The sequence below is a fragment of the Somniosus microcephalus genome, chromosome 5 (assembly GCF_052327205.1).
Source record: "Somniosus microcephalus isolate GS21.2 chromosome 5, FLI_Smic_1.0, whole genome shotgun sequence".
In the NCBI taxonomy this organism is placed as follows: Eukaryota; Metazoa; Chordata; class Chondrichthyes; order Squaliformes; family Somniosidae; genus Somniosus; species Somniosus microcephalus.
The window spans coordinates 24,917,513-24,939,018 of NC_140991.1; the positions used below are offsets into that span (position 1 = coordinate 24,917,513).

Below are 21,506 nucleotides of genomic sequence, written 5' to 3' on the forward strand. Positions count from 1 at the left end.
ATAAAGTAAACAATTGGGCACATGTATGCATACCTTATTCAACAAAAGTCTCTTAAAATGAATTGTTTATAGGTTTACCTATATTATTATAAATTAGTAAGTAGTAAACAAAAGAGGTAATTGTTAGTGAAGTAAATTGCAGTACGCAAACAGGCACTAAAGCAGACCACTTACACACTCCAGTTGTTGCTAAAGCAAATTCTGAACATGGTTTCATCTGAGGATAATGAAAATTCAGAAAGTTTCATGAGTTAAAGCTTCATTATGAGTGTTTGGTTCTAATCCTGGTATCTATAGGGTTAAAATTTGTCTGTTATAATTTACTTCTTTCCTGAATTCTTTATTAATACTAGCAGATATTCCGTGGTTTTGCTCACAGTTGAGTTGAAGGTTTTATAAGAAATGTAGGGGTCGATTTTAACTCGGGCAGAGCATTCTGGCCAGCCACCGAGATTGCCATCCATGCGATGAAGATGAAAATTTAACCCACCTGTCTCCAGAGACAGGCTGGTATTGTCAAAAAAGTTTTTGGTATTAAAATTGATTAAATGACAGAGGCCATTTTTAGTATTGTGCCGCCCCGACTTTTCCAGTATGGTTTATGTGGAGGCAGATGAGGAACAATAATCATAAGCCCGCTTGACAGCTGCTGAAGGAATTTTCCTGTCCCTGTCCTAAACCACTAACAACTGTTTCCCTACCACAGAGCAAGAATTCTCGCTCCCCTGACCATGCAACTACTTAATCGCATCTTGAATAAAAAGAGAAGCCTCACAGTCAAACTGATACCCTCTTGCTAGTCTCATGCCATTATTCTCCAGACCCATACTTGTTTTCCCTGTTCCTCCACATTCAAAATGCTCAGATATAGTGACAGAACAGCAACAGGGCTTCATTGAAGCAACTGTGTCTGTGTGTCTACCACTTGTCACCAAGGTGCTTCCATTTCACTCACGCGTTCTAAGGTTCACTGCAGAGAAGCTCTGACTCTTGCTTGGGTTGCTGCAGCCAGCACAGCCTTGTGAACTAGCAAGAACACCTTCTAATGAAAAGACATGTTACAAGCTACAATACAAGCTTATCAAAGTTTCAGCTATCTCAAAAATGCAGGAACAGCTGCAATGATATCTCTCCTGGATCCCAAAGTATACAGAACATCCAATTGTATCTACAGCTCCTATTATAGGCCACTTCCTTCTCCTTTAATGTTGCAGCCCCAGAAACACCCAGGCTTCGAAATTCTGGAGCTGAGAAAAATGGGCACTGCGCGGCCGAACTTCTAGGCCCCAGAGTTTCTCTTCCCTGTGTGTCTTCACCCAATAATGTGCTTCCCTGTGCATCTGCTGCATGCCCACTCTTTTTTGAAATGAAGCCTGAGAAGAAGTTCGGGAACTAAAGTCTTGGGGAAGGGCACCCCAAATTGGACTGTGGAGTTCAGGGGAAGGAAAACCTCACCTGCCATGTCAGAATTTTACTCATATGGTATTATTTCTCTGTTGAATATCACTTACTACATTTCACCATCTTCAGTGTTTCAGTGAGGGCACCATGAGCAAGACAGAGTGTGGATGGCTGATTGTATAATCTTGTATCAATTAGATTGCAGTCAGGCTCCTATTGCTGCAGATGGGTTAATTAACCGTCATTCAGAAATCTTTATTGGGTTGTTGCATAAAAATCCATCAAGGTTGACCTGGTTACGGTGAACATGTCAATATTTTGATGTCTGATACTTGATTAGATAGAATAACAGCCCTTGGAGCTGGTTTTCAAGCTTTAAGATGCTAGATTTTCCAGTGTGGATCCCACCTCATAAATGGATAGTGAGATCTGGGCGGAAGCAATAAAGTAAGCAAATAGAATAGTTAATAACAGGGTATATTAATTAGAGTGCTATTATATCAATGGTCCCAGTCTCCGACTGCAGACCTAAGTTACATTGCCAGCAGTAGCTTGCATTCTGTCACCAGAGAGGGCTTTGGTTATAGATGTTTATATGCAGGTACAGAGTTTTGATCACTGGACAATCAATGTTCAATGCCCTAATATTGAAATGATTCAAAAAGTAATTTTATAAAGTGGGCAGGAGATCCAAATGTCGTTACAATGTTGTTTCACACCAAGTATGAAACCCAAGCAGTGTGAGACCGCCAAGCGTCTTACACCTTCTGCCATTGTTATCCTCAGGAGTCACAGCACTGCTGCTTTTGTGTCAGTGTCTTCCAAAATTGTTTAGATTTGATGTGAAAGGATGGAGCTGTGGTACTGTTAGAAACTATGTTAAAATAACAATAAATAAAAGAAAAAGAGAATGGGAAAGAATATTGTGAGAAATGAAGAGACAGATGAGAAGTCAAGTGTTTAATTTTTTTAAATTATATTTTGTTGATCCTGTGGTGAGGTTATTAGTTGCGACTGCTGTACACCAACCTGCTATCCAGATTTGTGGCATCACCGAAGCAAGAACGTGTGACCCCCATTGAAGGGGAATTCAGCACTAGTATCCTCTCTCGGGTTGCTCTGCATAAAACAAAATAAGATAGGAACATAGGAAGACTAGTTAATGTGCACAGAGCTGTCTGTACAATATTTAAAATTATGTAGCCATCCAGATATGTATAATTCCATTTAATGCTGCCTAGTAGGCACTCCTGTGTGTTTAGTGTTTTAAAGTACTCTACTTTCTGTGCTTTGACCAATAAATATTTCTTTCTGCCTTAGTGTTGTCATAATATTGATCTTTTTTTTCAGTCTTTCCTGCACTTTTCAAACGATGGCTTCAGAATGAGGAAGCAGAAGAAGGCCACACTGCCACACTGCATTGTGAGCTTACTAAATCTGATGCCTCCGTGGAATGGAGAAAGGGATCTGTGGTACTTCAACCAAGTGACAAGTACGAAATGAAGCAGAAAGGCCCCATTGCTGAGTTGTTAATTCACAATCTGAAGCCGGAAGATGCTGGAGAATATACCTGTGATTCTGGCGATCAACAGACCACTGCCTCCTTAACTGTCACAGGTAAACAAAAAACGACTGCATTCTTAATTGCCACAGGTCAGAAACAGATCACTGTTTCCTTAACTGTCACGCAGAAAGGATAGATAATTGTTTCTTTAGTTATTCCAGGTCAGAAATATTAAGTAAAATATGATTACATTTTCTCAGCTAAAATAACCTTACTTTAACAGAAGCTGACTTGTGCTTTGTCCTTGGAGGAACCAAAAGGACACATGCGCCGGGAATTTCCTCAGCAGTTCTCCCAATCAGTCGCCGTAACTTCGGAGGAAGATCGGCGGAAATCTTGGATAGGCGCGCAAACTAGCTTCCACTGAAGTTACGGTGGCCAATTGGAGGAATCCTCGAAGAAATTCCCGGCGATGATGTTTTGGCCAATGTTTGTTGGTGATTTTGGAGGTTGCAAACATATGATAGGTCTGAAACTTGGTGGGGCGGTGGGAGGGGGGCTGGAATCCTGACATAAGTGCTATGAGGCGCCTGCCCGGAACCTCCCTACCCTTAATTGAAATGCCATTAACGCGTGCCCACACCACTAGTGACACAACTGGGGCACCCACCTGCGCCCCCCCCCCCCCATATGTTGCAAATTGTGGAGCAGCTTGCTAGTTCTAAGAGGAGTGCTGCTCCACAGATATAACTTTAAAGTGGCCCTCTTTGTAAGGGGGCTGCATTTAAAAAATAAAAAGAATATGTGATTTTTCTTTGGGGTATAGACCACTATCTCAGTCTGGGAATCCACACGGAGCCCACATATGTCATTTGGGGCCTGGTATTATCTGGGCTGGGTTCCATCCCAACTTCCAGTCTCTCGCCACCAGATACTATTCATTTTCTGTCATTTGGTATTCTTTTTTTCTCTCAATATTTTTTTCAGAGCCAGATGTAACAATTGTTGATGGTTTGAAAAACGTGGAAGTAGTTGAAGGTGGGGATGTTTTGTTTGAATGCAAAGTATCCCATGAGAACGTGCGAGGTGTTCAGTGGGTTCTGGGAGGAATTGAACTGCAGAGTAATGAAATGAATGAAATTTCAGTGAAGAATGGTAATATTCACACCTTGACGTTGAGGAAAGTCACACAGGATGACACTGGCACTGTGATCTTGAAGGTTGGAAAGTGTACGTCTTCAGCACAGCTTAACGTCAAAGGTAATAGTTAATTTTTAATGGAAAATTATTAGGTTTCAAAGAAATTGAATGATGTATTTTCCAGATTTTAATTTTGAAAAACTTTTAAAAAAAATTCTCAAACCCCACAAGTGCCATTTTATACTTTAAATCAACCTAGTTCATTTTAGGGTTCTTTCACTCCTAGCACTCTATTAGTGTAGATTGTTTATATTTTTTGGCCACCATTATTTTTGCTGACTATAATAAATCGCACTTTTGGACAAAGTAAAAATGCCAGATTTTATTGTGCACTTTTAATGCAGGCGAAAGTTTGATTCATGCATAGTCAATTACAACAGAAATTTTAGAAATGGTCCTGCTGATTTATTGTCGTTATTTTATTTTTCAGCTACTCCAGCAACTTTCACTAAACTGCTTCAAAATATGGAAGTGGATGAGGTTGAAACAGCAACTTTCCTCTGTGAACTCTCTCAATCCAATGTTCCAGTTGTATGGAAGAAAGGATTAATAACAATCTCCCAAAGTGAAAAACATGAAATCAAACAGGAAGGTTGCGTACATATGCTATGCATACATGATCTAAAGCCAGAGGACTCGGGTGAATATACCTGTGTTTCTGGGGATCAGCAAACCACCGCTTCCTTAACTGTTAAAGGTAAGTTAAGATTAGTAATATTTTTTATCTTAATTCCTGTGAAGGTTCCATGTAATATGATAACCTTTCAGATGCTGATTGATCTGTTGTATTTTGTTATGGCATATTCTGTTCATATTTCCAAGTTTGAGCATTCACAATTTTTTTTAAATTAATAAATTTAATTGTGGTTATCCTTTTACAAGAGCTAGTTGTTGCTGCAGACATTCTATACCACTCCAGTATTGTTATTGGTCATTAAGTATTATACCATGAATAAAATTTAACAGCAAAATTAATAGACATTTTGTAAACCTGCTTTTGGGGCTTATTGACAGCAGAAATTAAAATGCCACAGTTTGTGCAAAGGTGCATCATGTGAATAATGACTATAGATACACTTCAGATAGGGCCAAAAGGGCATTCTTGCAGGAGGGCCTATAGATAGCACTGATGATGTGTAAATGCTCTTGTGCAATTTTGAGTCACTGACCGGTCTGGAACAATGCAACAGCAACTTGCTCTGATCTAGCACCATTGATGTAGTGAAACATCCCAAGGTGCGTTACAAAGAGGGCCTGCATATCAAGCAGGAGGTTGGAGGAGTATTTGGGAGGTGATGAGCTAAATTTTGGAGAGGCTTTAAAATGTCCAGAGAACTACGGCAAGACTGAGGAGTTTTAGAAGGGAGTTGCGGTGCCCGACCCCGGGGGGTGAGTCCGATCCCCGACCCGGGTGGAGGTGGGTGGGGGGGGGGGGGGGGGGGGGGGAAGAGTTTCGGTCCCGGGGAGGGGGTCTGAACACTGGGCTGAGTTCCGATCCTGGAGGGGTGAGGGTCCGATCCCCGACCCCAGGGAGGGGCAGGCTGCTGGTGGGTGAACTTGGGGCGGGTGGGCCGGGAGGAAGCACTCCTGCTCCTCACGGCCCACAAGGCTTGCTCCCCGAGGCTGTGCCCGCCTCGCTGCAGCTACCAGGAATCCTGAGCCCCAGGATTCCCGGCAGGCTGCAGTTAAACCTGCAGAGCAGGTTAAAGCAGAGGCTTCAGGCCTCATTATCATATTTAAAATGCTGCCCCACCACCCCCCCCCCCATCCCACCTGAGTAAAAGTTGAAAGTAGTGGGAAAAGTTAGGTTGGGATTTAGATTTTTTAAACTTTAACTTCCCCACTGCCTCCAACCCACCCATTTTTTCATATGAAAATTCCCCTCAATGTTGCAGAGGAGAATTAATGTGGCGTACCGATCACAGAAAGGACACAATCCGCTTTCCGGTCCGTAGACTATAAATCAGGCGTCATGCCTTTAAGAAGGATCACACCTTTAAGAAACTCGATCTGCAACATAGTTAAGCCCAGAGCGGGGGAGGAGCAGTCGAAGCTGTGCACTGATGAAAGGCAGTCATACTTTGTGTAGTCTCTGACTCCATTTTGTGTTCAGCATGCAGCCTCAACAATTAAACCTTTTCTGTTGAACCTCTCCGAGTTCAGTATTTTTTGCTAGGAGTACGTAGACTCCTACAGTAAGTACTTTTGGTGCTGAACCAGATGTGACGTTTGAAGCTCAGTTAATGATCAGTCAGGTTCAGCCTAAGCAAGCAGCTGGTTTGGGGGGGTAGTCCATGGCGGGGGGCGGGCGGGGGCGGCGGGAGGGGGAGAAGGAATTAGGGCTAAGGTGCAAAGTTTATGGTGAAGGCTGAAAGGAATTGGTTCTGTCTTGCTAATACTCTGGAGAAAATTTTAGTTCCACTCAACTTGATGACGTACGGCACAGCAAAGTTGAGTAGGAAATACATGTCACTTTAAAAATGATACTAAGCTTGTAAGTTGATTTTTTTTTAAGTTAGGAACCTTGAATTTGTGTGTTATTATATATTTTTTAAATGGTGAGATAGTGGGTCGTATTGCAGTTTCCATTTAGAAAAGTAATCCAGTATCTCAAGATCATTACACCAATGATGTAATTACTCCGTAAACACCCACTTCAACAAAAGCCTCGAAAAATAACCTATCTCACTCGCATGGTAATGCTTGTGTGCTTTGTTGATATCACTGTCAGCTGCTAAACATCATTTTGTCCACAACATGGTCATAACCATTATATGTAAGTTTTTTTCTAAATGCTTTGAAGGTGCAACACTGACTTGATCGGCAGAGGTGGGCAACCTCATTCAAGTCATTAACTGCTTGTTGAGAGACCCTTAAGTGGGTTTTTAATGCCAGCTTTTGACTTTTGACAGGAGCACGGGATTCACGCAGGTCGGTTACCTCGCCTGTGAAGGGGAGGTGGAAGCTCAGTGGCCGTTGGCGAGTCCATTCATTGAGAGCTGGGAATAGCACATAAATACTGCAGCATTACACCTCATTACTTGTAAGGCTCTTGCTCACTCCATTTTGTCCACAGATTTAGGTGTCAGCAGTTTGCGGGTCATTTCTGAAACCTGGGAAACCACTCTATTGATACTCAGTATCACAACATTGAGGGATTGGCCCTCTGATCTCCACTTTACCTGCCATCTGCTACATCAGCATGGGTGCCGCTTATACTGTCTCACCTTGGTCCTCAGAATCGGACCAAGATGAGCCCCACCACCAATAACACTGGCCACACCAGCAGCTGCAGCAATCACAACAGCAGTCTTCTCCTCAATGACCTGATGTTCCACAGGAGAGAGGGGGCACCACAGGGGCTGCAGCACGCTGGAGACGATACCCCAAATACAGGGTATACAGGCACAGGATGAGCTTCCTCAACATGACTGAGCAGCAGTGCTTCAGGAGGCTCAGGCTATCGTGCCAGCTCGTCGCAGACATTTGTAACTTTCTGGAACAAGTCCTGGTGGACACTCCTTACCAGTGGCTGTCAAAGTCACCACCGCCCTGAACTTCTTCACCTCAGACTCCTTCCAGGGATCCGCAGTAGACATTTACGGGATTTCGCAGTCAGCCGCCCACAGATGCATAACCCAGGTGACCGATGCCATGTTTCACAAGTCAGCCAATTATATCAACTTTGCCACTGATGAGGCCAGTATTATTGAGCGGATGCATGGCTTTGTGCCTCTGGCTGACCTCCCACAGGTGCAGGGCATCATCGACTGCACACATGTGGCCATGAAGGCACCCCATCATCACCCAGGAGTGTTTGTGAACTGCAATGGCTTCCGCTCCCTCAATGTGCAGCTCGTCTGCAACCAAAAAAAGATAATTATGCATGTGCGCTCCAGATTCCCTGGCAGCTGTCATGACCCTCACGTCCTACACCAGTCCACCCTCCCTCAGCTCTTCGCACCTCCAAACAGACTTACCGGCTGGTTGCTTGGAGACCAGGGCTATCCATTGAAGAAGTGGCTCATGACACCTTTGAGGACGCCAAGTACTGAGGCCGAGGAGTGTTATATTGACAGCCACATGTCCATCAGATGTGTCATAGAGCAAGCAATAGGCATGCTGAAGATGCGCTTCAGATGCTTTGACAGATCAGGAGGAGCCCTTCATTACACACCAGCCAGGGTCACCAGAATCATCGTTGTTTGCTGCACAATATAGCGCTGCAGGAGGAGCAAGGCGCAGAGCACGCAGCCTCTTCAGAGGAGGAAGAAGAGCAGGAGGAGGAACCTGAGGTGGAGATGGCACCAGCAGCGGCGCACATGAGGCCCGGGATGGCCTCATCATGGCCAGATTTACTTAACTTGCTCCAGTCCAGCCCCGTGGCTGCCACATTCTGCACTAAGTCTCTCTCTTTCCGCCCCCCCACCACCCCCCCCCCCCCCGCCCGCCTCTCCCACCCAACAACACCATAAAGCATCCCTACAATGACCAAGCCATTCCTCTCACCCAAACCCCCAGTGCGCGAGGTTAAGTAATATCTCACCATTCACTCCAAGTGACAAAGCCACTCCAAGGTAGCAGGTAAAAGTGGACATGAGCAGAAAGTGGTGCAAAGAAATACATTTTATGTGTGTCATCAAAATAACAAACTTAACACTAACATTTTTTCATACACCCATGTGCATACCTGTGATTTTTCTTTTCCGAGTGCTTTTACGAGGTGCAACCCCTGTGGCTTCAGCAGAGGCAGAGGCAGGCTGCTCAGTTACCTGCTGCGACTCATTAGTCACTTTTGGCACACGTCCTCTGGGTTTTGGAGCCTGTGATGGCCCCGCCGAAGTCTGCTCCTCTTGCAACTGTGCAGGGGCAGACTTGGCCATTGGGGTCTGAGGAAGTATGTGGGGCTCGGACTAAGGGAGGGGCAACGGGGGGAGAAGTGTGAGCGCTTTGAGAAGAGACCCTTGCACTCCCCTTTCCTGACCTCATGAGATCATTGAATCATTTCCTGCACTATTTCCAGGTCCCCCTGACCGCATCCCTGCTGCTGACATCTGATCTATCCAGCCAGGTTCTTTTGGTGTCTTTTGGAGGTCTCCTGTGCCTATCAGCATTGAACAGGACCTCCCTGCGTGCTCTTACTGTCTCCACCAGTGTGTGCAGGGATGAGTCAGAAAATCGTGGTGCAGCCCTCTGCCTTTGACTATCCACCATTGCAGGTTTAGAACAGTGCTCAGCCCTTTTGTATTTCAGCTTTCACACTCCTTGCAAGCTTCAAATGAGTTGAGTGCAAGGCTGCTTTAAATATTGGCACTGGAAACGAGTCATCGATGACGTCATCAGACCCGCTCCATTTAATTGGGCTGGGAAATGCGTGTGACTATTTTAAGTGGGGCCATTAAGTTAAAGTCACCCTGAAGAACGTGCTGAGCAGAACATCGCATTCCCGATCTGCTATGCAGCCCGCACGCACCTGACCCGACTGCACGGTAAAAAGTCTGGCCTGACTGTCTACAATGAATACCTAATCTCACATTTACCAATAAATGACTGTAACTGAGCCTGCATAAGTAGATTCATAATCATTTCTAAGGTGGTGTCACAGATAGTTGATAACTAATGAGAACCTATAATTTTGTGTTTTTTATATAGTATCGGAAGTAAAAATTGTTGCATGCCTAAAGAATGTAACAGTTTTTGCCAATGAAAACGCCGTGTTTGAGTGTGAAGTTCATCCTGAAAATGTTGCCGATGTGCAGTGGTGGTTGGGAGACATTCCTTTGCAGCACAATGAAATGAATGAAATATCTGTTGAACGTGGAAAGATTCACACTCTGAAATTAAAGAATGTCACTCAGGAAGACTGTGGCACTGTAACCATTAAAGTTGGAAAACATACTTCCTCTGCAAAACTTCTAGTGAAAGGTAAATAGATTAAAGAATGATGGGCAACATCTGCCAGAGCTTGTTGCGATGGAAGTCTTGTGTTTTGCTTCTTCTGCACTGGAACAGTGTTGGAGTAGTATTATACTCAAATACCCAACAGATAATTATTATTTCAATTAGGCAGAATGAAGCAACCACAAGATAGGTTTGGACAAAGAAAGCTTTTCATGCCTTCATCCTCTGGAATATAAATCATACCAACTTCCCATTATTGCTTTTAGCTGTTTCTTGAATGAAACCAGTGTCCTGGCTTTGACCATCCTTTTGCCAACCTGTTCCAACTCTTGATCAACCTCTGTATGAAGAAATAGGTATATAAACGATGTTTCTGCTGCACTTCCAGCAAAGTTACGGCGACACAGCAGCAGAAAGTTTGAGGAAATTCAGGGCCTTTGTTTTTGACATTTTTGTAAGTGTCGATGTGCCGTTTGCTAACCCAGTTTATTTTTTGTGTTTACTACATTTGTTTTGTTTGGCTTTTGATTGCTTTATTTTCTGTATAATGAAAGAATAACGAACTAGAAAGAATAGTAACAGTGAATTGATTTTATTATATTGTGTACTGTTCCAAGTTTTTTGTGTGTTTTTGGCATTTTTTGTTGAGCGTGTGATCTAGTGCTGAGTACTGTCTGAGTTGAAGGAGCAGTAGTGGATGGTTGTGAGATCGGTGTTTGAGCCAGTGCTTGCTTGATGTGTGCAGGGTTAGGTAACGGCACAGAAATGCTACTGATGTGTACCTACTGACTGCACATGCTAACCCATGCATAGCAGTAGTACTGGGCATCAGGCTACCTCCTTGGCTCTAGAGCACAGATTAGTGTGTATTTAGGATCTGTTGGAATCTCTCTGACATGGTTGCCTATAACCATTTTCCAAGTGAGTTGAAGCTGCCCACGACTGCACTATATACAAAAGACGGAAGAATTGTCCCATCATGACTATTTTATTCAATCACTTTAGGTGCCCCACCTACTTTCACACAAGAGCTTCAAAACATAGAAGCAGTGGAAAATAGCACAGCAACCCTACTTTGTGAACTGTCACAGCCCAATGTTCCAGTCACATGGAAGATGGGCTCACTGGCAATTTCTCCAAGTGGGAAATACGAAATCAAACAAGAAGATTATGTGCACATGTTACTGATTCATAACCTGAAGCTAGAAGACTCTGAAGAATACATATGTGATGCAGGAATCAGACAGAGCACTGCCATACTGCAGGTGAAAGGTAACCAATTATCTTTGGAAGAATAATTGGTTTGCTATCTTAAAGGATATTGTAGATTAAGTGCAGTGTCTCCTTTCAACTATTTTAAACTGGCATCATTGGTCGATGCAAGTTGATGTAGAGTAGCATGAGTAAGAAATTACTTCGGGAATTCAGGTTTAAGCCTAACCCTTGTAAAAGAGATAAAGATCCCTGCTATATGTAGATTATATTGTAAAATCTAATGTTGTGGATTGTGTCTCTGATTTAAATTTATAAAAATATTGATGGTTTGCATGCTACTTTTAATAAATATCTCCCATTGTTTGCAGTTGGACCATCGTTTGAATTAGTGTATTTTTTTGTTTGATTAGTTTTATTTTTTTCTAAAATTCTGTTACTCTTTTTCAACTGTAGCCGCACCCGTGTATTTTATAAAGAAACTGCAAAGCCAGGAGGGTGGTGAAGGTAGCATACTAACGCTGCACTGTGAACTCACTAAGGCTGGCGCACCAGTCACGTGGAGAAGAGGATCCCAAATACTTAGTCATAGTGACAAGTGTGAACTGATACAAAAAGGCTCTGTTGTTGAATTGTTGGTCCACAATCTGAAGCCAGAGGATGCTGGAGAATACACTTGTGATTCTGGTGATGACCAGACGACAGCTAACCTGACTGTCAAAGGTATACGTTATTTAACAGTTACGCTACCTATGTCATTAACGGATTTGGCTGGCATAATTCCACATATATTTAGATTTTTTTAAATGTTATTCTTTCAGTTCTTCCATTTTAGTTCTCCCTTTAGCAGGTAGGTACAGGTTTCTACACTATTTATAGGAAAATATTGATTGGTTCACTTGATAACTTTTGACCGGAGTGTGTGGAGTTAAATCCCCACTTTGAGCTTCTGTTTTTAGCTAGCCTCTTGTGCATCCCGCCGCTTGCCTCACGGCCCATTCCTTCAGCTGTCTATGCCCCACGCTCAGGAGTTCCAACCCTAAGCCTTTGACCTACCTGTTAAATCCGTGTAGCTTGATGTTGTGTGTCCTTCAATAACTAGACAAGAGACTGCAGAGAACAATCAACAAGGTGTTTACTGGGTGAGGGTTACTCTAAAACTAACTGTACAGATCCCTACTCAGGGTTATATAGTGTGGTCACTGCCGATACTACAGTATACAGGAGCTGTAAAAAGTAGTTCTCCCCTTAAAGGTACATACACTACAATTCCTCCCCTTTTAGATTAACAGTACCATAACATTCATTTAACAATTAAATATCAACTAAATACAATTAACAATTTAACATGCAACATTAACTGAAAATAGTCTATTTATAAATTCAGTCTTTGGGGAGGTTTCCTGATCCTTTCTGGATAGCGCCTTACCTGAGTGTCTTGCTCTTGGTGCGGAGGCGATTCTGGCCCCCTGTCGTCGGTTGGTTCATCAGCTTCCGATGCTACTGTTTCTGGGGTAGATGCTACCTGTATGTCGGGTTCATCACCAGGTATGCGAGACATGGGGTTGACTCGTTCCTGTGACTCTAGGATCTGGTCAACATGGCGTCTCACAATGTTCTCCCCAACATCCACTGTGTACATTAGTGGCCCCTGCCGTGTGCATATCGCTCCTGGTTGCCATTTCTCTGTTTGGTAGTCGCGGGCCAAGACTGGTTGCCCTACATTGAAGCTCCTTGTCGGCTTCTCATTCATGTGCTGGAATTGCTTATTCTCAACATCTCTTTGTACATTTGGTCTGAGCAAATCCAGACGAGATCTCAACCTTCGGTTAAAGAACATCACGGCCGGGGTCTGGTTGGTGACTGCATGTGACGCATTTCTGTAGGCTAACAGGAAATTGTCCACCTTATGCTGCAGTGGAATGTCGTCATCGCACATGGCCCTTACTGCTTTTTTAAAGGTTTGTACGAACCTCTCAGCCAATCCATTTGTGGCTGGATGATACGGGGCGGATGTGTAATGCCTTACCCCATTCCTTTTCATAAATCTTCGAAACTCTTCGGACACGAACTGTGGTCCGTTATCAGAGCAAATCTGCTCTGGCAAGCCGTTCCTGGCAAATATGGTCCGTAGGACTGCAATAGTTTTCTCCGTGGTGGTGGAGGACATTTTGATCACCTCAGGCCATTTCGAGTGCGCATCCACGGCTATTAAAAACATTGAATCCATGAATGGACCAGCAAAATCAATATGCACCCGTTGCCATGGAGATGAGGGCCACTCCCATGGGTGTAGAGGGGCATGTGGTGGTGCATTCTGGACCTTCTGGCATCCTGAGCAGCTCTTTGTCAGGTCCTCGATTTGCTGATCGATCCCCGGCCACCACACATAAGCCCTAGCAAGGCTTTTCATTTTCACCCCTCCCAGATGGCCTTCGTGAGGCTCATTGAGCACTCTCTCCCTTAACTTGGGTGGAATTACCACTCGGGATCCACACATCAAGGTCCCCTGGCATACTGACAGCTGTTCTCTTCTGGATGAGAATGCTGGCAACAGTGAGTCGCCATGTGTTGGCCATCCCTTCACCGTCAAGTCATATACCCGAGACAGTGTCGGGTCATTTCGGGTCTCCTCCTCTATATCAGCGTTAGTTACTGGCAAGCGTTCAATTATAGTCGAATAAAATATTTCGACAGGGTCCACTGCTGGTGCTTCCTCCGCAGTAGGCAGTGGCAGGCGTGACAGCCCATCAGCGTTTCCATGCTGTTTCGTGCCCTTATACTCGATTTCATATTGGTTCGCCCCTAGAAAAAGGGACCATCTTTGTAGCCATTGCGCAGTCATCACCGGAACGCCCTTCTTTGGATTAACGATGGAGACAAGTGGTTGGTGGTCAGTCAGCAAGGTGAACTTCTGCCCGTGCAGATAGTGGTTGAACTTTTTCACTCCCCACAGTAGGCTGAGGGCCTCCCTGTCAATCTGGGCGTAGTTACGCTCGGCTGAGGTTAGTGACCGAGACGCAAAGGCTACTGGCCTCTCCGAGCCGTCCGGGAATTTGTGCGACAGCACCACTCCAATGCCATAGGGTGATGCATCACACGCCAACCGAATTGGTAGTGCTGGGTTGAAATGAGCCAACACCTCTTTTGCACTTCTGGAAAGCTCGTTTACATTCGTCATTCCACTTCCATGGTACCCCCGTTTGCAGTAGGGTGTTCAGTGGGTGTAGTACTGTAGACAAATTTGGCAAGAACTTATGGTAGTAGTTCACCAGCCCGAGGAACGACCTCAGTTGTGACACATTTTCCGGTGCTGGAGCCTTGACTACTGCCTCAATCTTTTCAGGGGACTTATGTAACCCCTCTTCATCAATAACGTGGCCACAATACGAGATCTGCTTCTGGAAAAACTCGCATTTGTGGCGATTAGCTCGGAGCCCATATTCCTTCAATCTAGTGAGCACCTGCTCCAGGTTGGCAAGGTGATCACTGTCATTTTCGCCCGTGACCAGGATGTCGTCCAAATAACACTGGGTCCCTGGAATCCCTTGCAGGACTTGATCCATTGCCCTTTGCCAAATAGCCGGAGCTGATGCTACCCCAAACACCAGCCGGTTATATTGGTAGAGACCTTTATGAGTGTTGATCGTGAGGTACTGTTTCAAGGCTTCTTCTACCTCCATTTGCAAGTACGCCTGGGCCAGATCAATCTTAGTGAAGCGTTTCCCTCCAGATAGTGAGGTGAAAATATCTTCAATCCGCGGAAGCGGATATTGTACAGTGTGAAGGACTGGGTTCACTGTCACCTTAAAGTCCCCACAGATGCGAACCTTCTTTGGTTCCCCAGGCGTATTACTCAACGAGCTCTTCATTACAGGAACGATGGGTGTAGCCCACTCGCTCCAGTCCACTTTGGACAGTACTCCTGAACGTTCCAAACCTTCCAGCTCTGCTTCGACGGCTGGGCGGATCGCATAAGGTACCGGTCTGGCCTTAAAAAACTTTGGGCTTGCATTTTCCTCTATTTTGATCATCGCTGTTATGCCTTTAGTGTTCCGAGTCCCTCCTGGAACACTTCTTGTGCGTCAGTTAGCATTTTTGACAGTCGTCCAGGTGTGACGTCATCATCCTTTTTGGCATCTACAGTCAGTGCTTGTATGGAATGCCAATCTAGCTGTATCTTCCGGATCCATTCACGTCCTAGTAGTGGTGGTCCTCCATCTGGCAATACATATAGGTCCATTTTTGGTGTTTCTTTGCCGTTATATATAACGTTCACCCTTATTTTTCCTTTGGGGTAGACTTTTTTGCCCCGTGTACGTCTTCAAGACAATCTCTGTATCTCTCAAGGGTATATGTGAGAATAGCCGCTTGTAGTCCCTTCGGTTTATGACTGTTAGGGCTGATCCTGTGACCAATTCCATTTTCACTTGGACTCCGGCTATCTTGAGCGTGACCCAGATAGTTTGGTGATCCTCCGTTTTGATCACATTATGTAGTTTCAGACAACACAGCTCCTTGCTTCCAGAGTCTGTATCACTTTTCTGTTCGTCTGCACTACTCTCCGTCACCTTATGTACCTTCTTGTACTTCTCCTGTGGGGATTTCTTGCTGCTGGTTTTCTTTTCCGACCTGCAGACTCTTGCTATGTGTCCTACTTTTCCACACTGTCTGCACACTTGGTCCTTGAACCAGCAATCCTTATGGTCGTGTGATGTTCTGCTGCAGCGATAGCACTTCACTGTTCGTATGACATTTCATTTGTGCCATATTCTTGCGGTCTCCGTTGTATCTCTGCCGCGCCCCGTGCTGCTGCTTCGTGTGATACTGCCATGCTGAAAGCCTTGTCCAGCGTAAGATCCTTTTCTGATAGAAGCCGTTTCTGGGTTTCTTCACTTTGAAGCCCACACACAAACTTGTCCCTTAAAGTATCTGCTAGTCCCGTTCCAAACTGGCAGTGTTTCGATAGCTTGCGCAGTTCCATTAAAAACTCAGCATTACTTTCATCTTTATGCTGGTTCCTTTTGTGAAACTTAAATCTTTCCGCTATCAGCAGCGGTGTGGGGCCTAAGTGGTCCTGTAGGATTGACACTGTTTTCAAAATCCTTTTCCACTGGCTTCTCTGGGGTTACTAGGTTTCGCAGTAAGCCATACGTTTTTGCACCCATTGAATTCAACAATACCAGCGCTTTCCTGTCATCTGGCACTTCATTCGCCTTGCAGTACACTTCTATGCGTTCGACATATATCGTCCAATCTTCGACTTCATTGTCGAACGCTGTGACACTGCCACTCTTCGGCATCCCTGGGTGTGGTTAGACTGGCTCAAAATGGCGTCTCCCACGCTCTCCCTTCTTCTCCGCTGCGGCTCAAAATGGCGTCTCCCACGCTTTCCTTTCTTCCCCGCTGACGCTGCTTGCCCCCTGAACACCACCTCTCTCTCTCGTTGACGCCGCTCGGTCCTGAACAACGGCTGCGCCCTGTGCACTCTACCCTCTCTCTTCTCGCGTCGACGCCGCTCGGTCCTGAACAGCGGCTGCGCCCTGTGCGCTCTACCCTCTTTCTTTTCCCGTCGACGCTGCTCGGTCCTGAACACCGGCTGTGCCCTGTGCGCTCTACCCTCTCTCTGCTCCCGTCGACGCTGCTCGGCCTTTTCCTGTGCTGTTGGTCGGCTCTAGCCGCCGCTGTGCGGGAAGGGTCTGCACCGTACCTGTTGCCAGCCTGTTTCGCTAGAGTCTCCGTTGGATGGTCGACGCCCGTACTTCTGGAATCGGCCTTCTTCTGCAGAGTTGCAGGTAGGTTCGAATCTGCTCGTCGCCAATGTTAAATCTGTGTATCTTGATGTTGTGTGTCCTTCAATAACTAGACAAGAGACTGCAGAGAACAATCAACAAGGCGTTTACTGGGTGAGGGTTACTCTAAAACTAACTGTACAGATCCCTACTCAGGGTTATATACAGGTGTGGTCACTGCCGGTACTACAGTATACAGGAGCTGTAAAAAGTAGTTCTCCCCTTAAAGGTACATACACTACACTACCAACCTCACTCTCCTCCTTTATGACCCTCCTTAAACCCATCACTTAGATGAGCTTTTGTCCACCCCTACTACTATCTCCTTCTTTGGCTTGGTGACCATTTTTTGTTTGATCACACCTTTCTGAAGCACCTTGGGATGTTTTTCTGCATTAAAGGTGCTATATAAATGCAAGTTGTTGTTTTAGATATTTGTAATATAGGGAAACATGCCAGCCAATTTGTGAACAGCAAAGTTCCACAAACAATGAGATAAATGTCCAGATAATCGATTTTAGTGATGTTGGTTGAGGGATAAATGCTAGCCAGGACATGAGAGAACTTCCCCTGATCTTCTTTGAATAGTGCAGTCCCATCCAAAAATTAAGAACATAGAACATAAGGAATAGGAGTAGGAGCATAATCTTATATGTTTCAATAAGATCACCTCTGATTCTTCTAAACTCCAATGAGTATAGGCTCAACCGTTCCTCATAAGTCAACCCTTCCATCCCAGGAATCAACCTAGTGAACCTTCTCTGAACTGCCTCCAATGCAAAAATATCTCTCCTTAAATAAGGGGACCAAAACTGTACGTAGTACTCTAGGTGAGGGCTCACCAGCGCCTATACAGTTGTAGAAGACCTCCCTACTTTTATACTCTCTTCCCCCTTGAAATAAAGACCAACATTCCATTTGCCTTCCTAATTACTAATTAATATCAATAACTAAAAGTTTTTCAAAAAATGCAGGAGATTTTCGAATATACCAACAGTTGTCCTGTTTCTTCACTAGTACTTGGAGGAACTGCAGAAGGAGACTTCTGTGTTCTATAATATATATGTTTGTCTTAACTCAAAGGTACTCTCATCTCAACATTGTTTTACAGAACACACAAAAATTATTCGTGGGCTTGAAGATACTAGTATACTTGCAGAAAATAGTGCGAGATTTGTATGTGAGGTTTCTCATGAGGATGCTAAAAATGCTCAGTGGTGGTTGGATGGAACACTACTTCAAAGTAATGAACTTAATGAAGTTAAAGCTACTGATAAGATGCACACCTTGACACTTAAAAACCTCACGCCAGAAGATTCAGGAACAGTTGTCTTCAAAATCGGCTCTGAAAGTTCAACAGCTAAGTTGGTGGTACAAGAAAAACCTAAAGGTATCTTCCTGGCATTTTTGTACCTCCAGAAGAGTTGTAATTCCCTGGAGTGTTCCTAATAAATATTTCAGTACATGTATAACATCATTAAAGTGGTTTAATCTGGTTTTCCAACAGTTTTTCACAAAGACAGTTCTTTTTAAACGGGCAACCTTTGTGTGAAATATTAGTGATCAAAGAAATCAATAACCTACCCCTGCATTTACATCTCCTATAAAAGTGTTAAATCCGACTGCGATATTGTTCAAATAGCAACAGCAACCCTTAGTTAAATGGCCAAAGTGCCAGTTATTTGCGTATGAGTCTAGAGTGGGCATGCTGTTTGACCATCAGGGAGAAGGCTCTTCCTCGACATCCACGCACAGGCTCTTTCCAGCAAAGGTCACTGGTATGTGGTCGTGTGAAAGAACCTAGGGGTTGATTTTTAACCCTACCCGCTCGCCAGAAACCAGGTGGTTGAGGAGTAAAAAATGAGCAGATCAACCCTGATGCAGGTTTTCCGTTAGGAAGCAGCCCATCTGCAGCTCGTCTGAAGACAGAAGAAGCCCAGTAAGCCTAGAACTTTCTTTTGTGGGGCCACCACCGGCGCACCGTGGCTGCAGTGTGTACCATCTACAAGATGCACTGCAACAACTTGCCAAGGCTTCTTCGGCAGCACCTCCCAAACCTGCGACCTCTTCCACCTAGAAGGACAAGGGCAGCAGGCACATGGGAACACTACCACCTCCAAGTTCCCCTCCAAGTCACACACCATCCTGACTTAGAAGTATATCGCCGATCCTTCATCGTCGCTGGGTCAAAATCCTGGAACTCCCTCCCTAACAACACTGTGGGAGTACCTTCACCACATGGACTGCAGTGGTTCAAGAAGGTGGCTCACCACCACCTTCTCGAGGGCAATTAGAGATGGGCAATAAATGCTGGCCTTACCAGCGAAGCCCACATCCAATAAACGAATAAAAAAAAGCAGGAGTTCATTAAAAAAAACTATCCATAGAAATGCACAGAAGGTACAACACAGAAACAGACCCTTTGGCCCAATCAGTCCATGTCCGTGTTTGACCTCCACATGAGATATTAGTTCTAGTCACATCTACCTATCCTGTTCTCATGCCCCTTCAACCCCATTTTTTTCATCCACCTATCCAACCTAATTCTGAATGCTGACATAGTTTCTGCTTTAAGTCTATGACAGTATTGTGCTTTACAGAGAACTAAGGTGTGGAAGGGAAGTTTGGCACAAAAGAAGAAACCAAATTTCATGAGGCAACTTAAACAATGGAAAAATATGGGAGTTCCATTTGAGATGAGAGATAGTGATGTTCATATCAATAGATAAAGCAATGCTAAAGATGGAGCCATCAAAAGCAAGAGGTGGTAGCTGTTAACTGAAATTATGGGAATCATGAAGGAACTATGTCTTGGAAGATTTGAAAAAGAAAATAATTGCCCATTAAAAGGCACGGAGACTGTATTCACCAAGGGTACTCTTGAAACACAGTTGCAATTGCACATAACTGACTGTCATCCAGCTCTGTTGGATATTTGAATATGTCTAATTTGCCATATAGAGCTAGGTACCTTGTATCAGGACTAGGGTGGTCTGGACTAGTTTTGATTGCCTAATGGGGGGGTCAGAGAGGAATTTTCCAGATTTTATTTCCTCTCATTGACCTGGGTTTTTATCTGGTTTTTCACCTCTCCCAAGAAATGACATGGCTTCAGGTGGAGTGTATGTATTGTGATGCATAAGGGATCACAACTGTATGGGACAGGCTGGATGGACCAGTAGGTCTTTTCCTGTCTTGTTGTTTTCACATGTTCGTATATGTGTAACTCATTGTAGCCCTTATTATTTGCATTTCTAGTTCTTTTCAAACAAAATCTCCAGGACATACAAGCACAGGAAGAAGGTACAGCTATTCTTTATTGTGAACTTTCTGAATATGAAGTGCCTGTAACATGGAAGAAAGGCTCAGAAACAATCAAACCTAGCGGCAAATATGAAGTGAGGCAAAAGGGTCCAGTGGCTGAGTTGGTCATTTCTGACTTAACACTAGAAGATGCTGGAGAATATACCTGTGATTCTGGAGATCAGCGGACCAGTGCTTCCCTAAAAGTGGAAGGTAGGAAGGGGACACGTTTATTTAATTGAAAATCTTCATGGTCATCCAAGAATAACAAAATCCTTCCATCTTTCTTATCTACCTTCTGTTGATTAACGTCTTTATCTTCCTTTGTTTGTTCCTATCTTCATGCAGTTGTCAGTTCCCTTTTTTGGGGTTTGATCCGCTGTTTTTTAATTATTTGTAGAGGTAGACCTCTTTCATATACCCGGTAGCTGATACCAGTTGTAGTTTGTCGGTGCCTGGTGTCACACTTTAAGATAGCATGACTGAGATTTATATAAAACTTTGAAGAAATTATTACTAACGCCTCAAAGAGGAAAATCCAGCCCTATACCTCTAGTCAAGAGAACAACGACGTGTTTTTAGATAGTACTTCTCACATAAAGAAAAATGTTGCCAAGTGCTTAAAAGGCAGAAAGCTGGAAACTGAGCAGGAAAAGTAGGAAAATTTAGGGAGGGGAGAGATCAGAGCATGATCAGAGAAGGTTTTTAGGCAGTTGGTGAAGGCAGAGGGAGATAACAAAGTAAAGTGGTTTGGCGATTTACAGAGGGCAGGAACATCGTGACTGAAATATCATCTTCCCAATGGTGAAACAAGGGATTTGGGCAACGAGCAGTAATTAGGTTTCAGAGGGTGCAGGCAGGGACCTATGGTAGAAAGGTATTTCAAATAGGTTGAAGAGATTTGAAGATGAGGTCAAGGATCTTGAAGTCAATTTGCTGGGGTACAGAGAACCAATGGAACTTGGCTCACTAGCAAGCGGGTAAGTCATAAGGAGATGGTTTCGGGAGAGTCTTGTAGGAGGGACGTAGTCCGGGGCAGGAGAAATGTAAGAAGTCACACAACACCAGGTTATAGTCCAACAGTTTTATCTGAAATCGTGATTTCAAATAAAACTGTTGGACTATAACCTGGTGTTGTGCGACTTCTTACATTTGTCCACCCCAGTCCAACACCGGCATCTCCACACCGGGGC

At 44.3% G+C, this 21,506-nt stretch overlaps 1 protein-coding gene across 3 annotated transcripts in view; it reads left to right on the forward strand.

Annotated features, from left to right (window-relative positions):
- The window catches only part of obscnb (obscurin, cytoskeletal calmodulin and titin-interacting RhoGEF b), a 656,492-nt gene that overhangs the window by 327,611 nt on the left and 307,375 nt on the right, over positions 1 to 21,506 (forward strand). For 2 of the 3 annotated variants that reach the window (XM_085987451.1, XM_085987452.1), the window contains exons 63-69: positions 2,752 to 3,018; positions 3,893 to 4,165; positions 4,536 to 4,802; positions 9,758 to 10,030; positions 11,675 to 11,941; positions 18,122 to 18,400; positions 20,269 to 20,526. In XM_085987451.1, coding sequence (XP_085843577.1) covers positions 2,752 to 3,018; positions 3,893 to 4,165; positions 4,536 to 4,802; positions 9,758 to 10,030; positions 11,675 to 11,941; positions 18,122 to 18,400; positions 20,269 to 20,526 — 1,884 coding nt within the window. Of the gene's footprint in view, positions 1 to 2,751; positions 3,019 to 3,892; positions 4,166 to 4,535; positions 4,803 to 9,757; positions 10,031 to 11,011; positions 11,279 to 11,674; positions 11,942 to 18,121; positions 18,401 to 20,268; positions 20,527 to 21,506 lie in introns of all 3 variants that reach the window. The other variant, XM_085987453.1, reaches the window with a different exon arrangement.